Below are 6,883 nucleotides of genomic sequence, written 5' to 3'. Positions count from 1 at the left end.
TGCTTAGGAGAGATTTTGTCTAGACATATGATGTGAGAAAGAAAAATACTCAATAATCTTTAAATAAATAAATAGATTCAAAGTAATATCATTTCAAACTTTTGTAAATTATGGTCAAGTGAAAACTTGACAAATCTTTCAAAATGTAAAAGATTTATTAAGAATAACATCTAGCTTGGGAGATAAAACTAAATTACCGAATAAATTAACCATTAATGATAAACTAGGCAATGAATGTACGCATTAAGTTTAAAAGGAGAAAAAAATGAGATGTTAGAAAGTTAAAATTATATCGATATATAGATATATAGATAGATAGATATACAAATTTTGTTATTGATTGACTAGCTTGAAGCCTCATACTTAGTTCATCTAATTGTAACACAATAATTAAATATCATTTAAAAATAATTAATTATTTAAAAATTTATTATAAGAAGATAATTTTAATTTGTGTAAAAAAAGTTTAATTTTTGTAAAAAAAATAAAATTTTATTGTAAATATTATAATTAAATGACTTAATTATTAAAATAATTAGAGTAGGGATTTAAATATAAATAAAAAAAAATTATTTATAACCATCATGGTTACATTTTTTTAGCCATTAGATTATTATTGAATGGTTGTGATTAATTTGAAAATTAAATAAAAATAAATAATAATTAACTTTTAACCTAATAGTCACCTAATAATTTATTTCCTTATAAAACTTTAATGAAGATTAATTATATTTTAAAATTAAATTAATTATTATTATTAATTAATTTTTTTTTAATTTATTATTAAATAAGGATCTTTTAGCAATTTTTTATCCTTAAATTATTAAAACTTTTATAGCAACTCTTTATAATTTAAAATTATACACATATAATTTCATAATTAAAATTTTATTATACTTATAACTATAATTTAAAATTATTACACTTAATTATTTAATTTTTTTATTTAAATATTTAAAAAGTAAAAAGTGAAATAAGTTGAATGTATTTTTTTTTTTTAAAAAAAAATGGCTAAACTCCTCCATCTTTTTTTTTTTTTGATAAGGAGTCATTTACTCAAGAAACAAATTATTTGTGACTAAAATATAATATTTAATTTATTTTTAATTAGTCACAACAAGTATTGTGACTAAAAACATATTTATTCACAACAAATTGTGATTTTTGTGACTTATAATACCTTTAGTCACGGACATTTTAGTGACAACATAAGAATTATTATTTATATAGTCACAACCTTTTCACTTTTAGTCACAAGTTTTATTGTCACTAAAAATGAGATTTTTTGTATTAATATTACCCATTGATTGTAATTTAGTTATAAATATTAATTTTGAAAACATTAAATCATTATATTTTGATCAAATGACAAATAATAAAAGAAAAATTTAATTTCCATGCTTAATTTAATTACTTAATTAAAAAAATATAAAAAAATATCTTGTTTTTACAATATATCGAAAATATGTTTATATACAAAATATTTAAGTAAAACTCAATTTTTTTTAATTGTTTTTTTTATTTGTTGAAAAACTTTTTTTCTTAATTTTTTTTTAATTCATGGAACAATCCGGTCCATATAATATAAAAATGAGAGATTTTTATAATAAAATAAAAAAATTAAGCATAAAAACTTAATTTTTTTTAATAATAATCATTCTAAGAGTAATACTTAATGTATATAATATATGTCTAGCTACCAAACATTATGTACCATTTTCTTTATTTAAGAGTAATAAGATACATAATTAATTTCAGAGAGAGAACATATTTCAATTGGTTGGGTATTAATTGGTTTGCTTGTACTAATTAATAATTGAGCTCTGCCTCCTCCAACAAAATATAGAAATATACAAAGCCTTGCTTATAATAATTATTAATTAATAATAATATTAAAGTGGAGAGAGATGGTAATAATAATAATTAATAATAATATTAAAGATTGGTTGATGGATCAAACTTTTTTCATCAACCAAATTACAAAATAATAATAATACTAATGGACACACACACACTAGATCTACGTACATTTTGATCATCCCAAACTATATATCATATATTAACCCTCAAATTTCGGTAAATATATATGATATGAATATCACAAGCATTAGTAATAGTTTTCTCTCAAAACTATGGCATGCACAACGTACGTACTAATATATATATATTAAAAGTAGTAGCTAGCTAGAGTCCAAACAAAGTGATCTCTCATGCATAATCGATCGAAATATAGTGATCAATAATATATTAAATATATGAAATTAAAGTAGCTAGTAAAATAATAATAGGGAGAGAGAGAGAGAGAGAGAGAGAGTTTGATCTTGAAAATTGAAGATGATCAAACCCTTGAATCCAAAGCCATAATAGTGCTAAGATTCATGGGATACATGTATTCAGTAGAGCCAGTATGAATCTGGTCAACAATCATTTTATTGGCCCTCTCAGATGGATGAAATGCATCCCAAAACGCATAAATGTCTCTGTTTGGGCACAAGTTAGAGGCAGCCGTGCAAAGCCCTAGCCCATTATAAGGTCCTTGTCCACAACAAGCCACCTTTGATGTCACAAATCCTGCTCATCAACACAACAACAAATATATATATTAAATTAGTAATTAATAACTCCATTATTTTAATTACTACTATACTACTGAATTGCAGTAAAGTGAAAACAACAACTCTATCTTCCAACTATACAGTATTAATTAAAAGGGCTGCTTTTAATAAGGACCACAGCTTGGTTCTATTTGTATTTTATTTTTTACAACTCATAAAACAGGTAATGTTCTGTAAATTAATTAATGCAATTTAAACAATGTATGGTGTATGGGTGTATGGATATGGTCACACGTTATATGACTTATTATGTGATGTTATTAATATGGTTTTGGAAATTCAATTCATCCCAAGGAAAAAAGATGGAAATCAAGTATATTTGAGTTTTAAAAATATTAGCAATTAATTAATAAGTGAGCTCATTTAGGGCTCGTTTGGAACGCCGTATTAGGTCGTATTGTATTGTATTGTATTATATTGAATTGTATTTTATGCAATATTTTTTTGTAAAACTATATGTGGTATTAACTTTTATGGATACCTAAATATATAAAATTTTAATATAAATTAAAGTTTAACATAGTATTGTATAAAAATATGATATATAATCCAATTCAATATAATACAATACAATACAATACGACCTAATACGGCGTTCCAAACGAGCCCTTAGTTAATTTTTTACTTTTTGATTCAATATTTATATTATTTAATAAATAAAATAAGATGTGTAAAAATGTATAAATAATAAATAAAAAATTTTAAAAATATCCATATACAATTTTTTGGATATTATTAAAAATTAACCAAAATATCTAAAAAAAAGCTACTATTAATTAAAATTCTTTTCCAAAACACTTGATTAATTGCACAAAGAAAAAAAAAATCACAAGTGCTGATCAATTGCCAAACTTAGTTAATCAAAAGACAGTTATGCTGAAAACCTTTACTTATATATACTTGAGTTATACAGAGAAAGCTATATATAGCATTTAATATATGTATATATATAGTGATATAATAAATTATCATAATAAAGGAAGACGACAGATACGTACCAAATGCTTGAGGGTTAGTGATAAAATTATAATGAGTTTGTTGTGTGTTGACAGCAATAAAGATATCAGCACCAAGTTCACTGTTGAGTCCCTTAATCATCTCAATGAGTTGGGGATTGAACAACCCAGCTGCTCTTTGAAGCTCAGCCGAGCATTGGCCGTTACTACTTCTCAGGGCTAATTCTGCTGGAACACAGCCTAGTGGTCCAGTCCCAGTCACCAAAACCCTCCTGGCTCCAAGATCATACAGTTGCTGTGTACCAAAACAGAAATAAAATAATTGGAAAAACACAATGACATGAAAAAAAATAGAAGGAAATTGAGAATAATATATATTATATTTGTTTGTACCAAAAGAAGTTTTCTGTACTCAGAGATGACATATGTGACATAATCGGGTAGAGCATATTGGCGAGATCTAGCAGAAAAAGGGACTAAGTAATAGTTGTTGACAAAATCATTGCCACCAACTGTGATTAGAACAAGTGCTTGGTTAACCAGTTGCTTAGCCTGTTCTTCTCCTATAAGGGCAGCAACTCTTTGCTGGTATTGCTGGAAGTACTGGAATTGTCTGTACATTCTGATTATGTTTATCTGCATATTTAAAATTATAATTCAATTTATCAGCACTCTTTCTTCAGCACCCTTTTCATCAATCCATATATATTACTGAAAAAGTAATGATTGAGGACAACAAAGAAACAAGAGTATATTACTAGGTCTTATATGAGGTGTCACATTGTACATTATTGTTAATTGGTCAAAAATAAAAAGGTAATAATAGAGACTTACAAACTGAACGCCAGTGTCGTTTAGGACTCCAATACCAGCTGAGGCGAAGTTTGCACCAACAAGTAGCTTTTCACCAGTGAGCTCTGGACTCAAGTAAGGCAATGTTGGTTCTGAACCAATTTTCAGGCCTGAAAAAAGTATACATGATATTTTATTAGTAAATATATAATATACATGTATGTATAACCATTGAAAATGGGATTGAGAAAGACAGTTAAAACAGAACTGATAAAGTCAGGAATGTTGAAGCCATTAGAGAAACGGCCAGTGGGGCGATGAGTAGGGTAGTCCACACCATAAGGAGGAGCATCAGCTCTGGCTGTAGTGGCCAGATAATTGTTGTTGCCATTGTCAACAAGAGAGTCACCGAACACAAAAAATGCTCGAGCTGCCTCTGTGGCCTGATGATGACCAATGAAGGCTCCCAATAACACCATGACTACAACTAAGGAAGCCATAATAGCCAATAAGAGTGAGTAGTACTAACTACTCAGAGTGAGATAGAAGAATTGCTTGACTTGAGGGAATATGGTGTGTGTGCTAATTGGTGTAGAAAGAGGGTCTTAAATAGTTAGGGGTTTTGGAGAACTGGCCAATTAGAATTATTAAGGCCCCACAGAAAAAAAAGTGTTTCAATTAAGGTACAGCTAGTATATAATATTATATCTGTGTCTCTATGTCTCTCTATATCCCCAATATCCCATGTGTGCTTTATTCTCCTACTTTATAATTGAGCTGCTACTAATTTACTTTTTGGGTTAAAGGATCATTTCAAATATTTACTTTTTTTCTGCTAAAAACTTATTACTTCTACTTGGCAGCAAAACAAATAAAACTTATGTGTACATGTAACAGAGCACTTTAGCAGTGACCTATTTTAATGCAAGTGTAGTTTTTCTATTTTTTTTTTTTGCTTCGGCTAATTAAGTTACTCAATTTCAAAATTATTTTGTTAAATAACGGGAAAAAAAGAATGAGAGATAAAAAATTAGTATTCACAAGTCTCCCCCTTAGTCAAACTTATATAAATTTTTGTGAAAATATACCAATACCAGGGTAGATTTTATTTTATATTAACTTTTAAGTCGGAGACTTGGGGTTAGCATTCTTTTTTATTTTTATTTTGAAAATTCTGTTAAAAAAAAAGAGGCAAAATAGTTTTTATAGTTTTCGAAAAATAAAGTGTATGATTGATATATTTTCTAAAAATAGTTTTTGAAATCCTCAATAACATTAATTAATAAAAATATTGAATGATTAAAATTTTAAAAGTTTGTAATAAATAATGAGATATAATTTGAAAGAAAAAAAAGTCATGAAATAGAAAACAAGTTTTGTTCTTAAAAATTTCAATTTTTCGTAATTTTATTTTTAAAATTATTTCTAAAACAATGCCAGAAGCCTCTACTTGTGTTCAAAAAAGCTTTTTTTTTTTTTTAAAAAAAAAATATTTAATGTTAACAAATAGTTTTAGTTTTTTTTAACAGAAAAAAAAAAACTAATTGACCAAATTAAAATTTAGGAGTAGATTTTAGTAATAACAAGAAATGAGAAGATTTTGTACTTGATCGTTTTCAAAAGCTCGTAGCCTATTTACAATTTTTGTTCCCGAATTTTGTTACTGCCAAATCATCGATTAAAAGATTCTTCTAAATTATTCTGTGGTGAAATATAAAATTTTAATTTGTTAAATTTTATTCCATAGCTAACAAAATATTCACTTCCGCATAAAAATTATAAAGTAATCTCATCATCAAAGAAATATATATAACATATTTCATAATAAGACAAGTACATTTGTTTGAACCCGAAAAAACAAACCAATGAAGATATTCGACAATAGTCAATAAGAGATATATGGTCAACAGTATTGTGGAAACATTTTGTATATGACCAAAGGAAACCCCAAAAGAAGCCTAAATATATTACTATACATTTATCATATGTACTGATGGGGTTCATCACTTCACTTATACATGACTAAATTGAAATCCAAAACTTGTACAAGTATTTAAAAACCCAATATTATCATTTTACCAATTAATACTCGATCGACAAAGAATTTCAGCTACTGTTATTGATCTCTAATCTTTCAAATACAGTTGAGGTTAAATGAATATAGGTTACACGCCGGCATTAAATAATTAAAAGGATCTCACATTCCCACCCCAGATCATCTCATCACAATAATTACCTTAATTTTATGTTAGAAAAAGTTAATATTTGTATATTTATGGACAAGATTTACGTGGCTAATTTATAATCTTAACAAATATGATAAATAAATAGTAATATTTGTATAATTGCGCACTTGGATTAATTATCTCATGTATAGTTGAATCTTTGTCACAAAGCACTAGGTTAACTATTAAAAGTATCAAATGATCGGCATATAGTAGTTAATTTGTGAAGGAATTTGTGGGTGGCTTTGGGTTATGACTTTATTAACTTGACAATTTGGTTATACTTTTCAATTAA

The 6,883-nt window shown here is 26.5% G+C and overlaps 1 protein-coding gene across 1 annotated transcript; it reads right to left on the bottom strand.

Annotated features, from left to right (window-relative positions):
- Nucleotides 1-1,908: 1,908 nt before the first annotated feature.
- On the bottom strand, nucleotides 1,909-5,148 carry LOC115720789 (GDSL esterase/lipase LTL1). Its single transcript, XM_030649967.2, has 5 exons — nucleotides 4,632-5,148; nucleotides 4,406-4,533; nucleotides 3,965-4,207; nucleotides 3,614-3,866; nucleotides 1,909-2,571 (listed from the first exon to the last, which is right to left on the bottom strand). The coding sequence occupies exons 1-5, from the start codon at nucleotides 4,861-4,863 to the stop codon at nucleotides 2,339-2,341; spliced, it is 1,089 nt and encodes a 362-aa protein (XP_030505827.2). The 5' UTR covers nucleotides 4,864-5,148; the 3' UTR covers nucleotides 1,909-2,338.
- Between the last annotated feature and the right edge of the window lie 1,735 nt (nucleotides 5,149-6,883).

This window comes from Cannabis sativa, chromosome 2 (genome assembly GCF_029168945.1).
Source record: "Cannabis sativa cultivar Pink pepper isolate KNU-18-1 chromosome 2, ASM2916894v1, whole genome shotgun sequence".
NCBI lineage: Eukaryota > Viridiplantae > Streptophyta > Magnoliopsida > Rosales > Cannabaceae > Cannabis > Cannabis sativa.
Note: the sequence above shows the minus strand (reverse complement) of the source record. Positions and strands in the feature narration are given on the sequence as shown.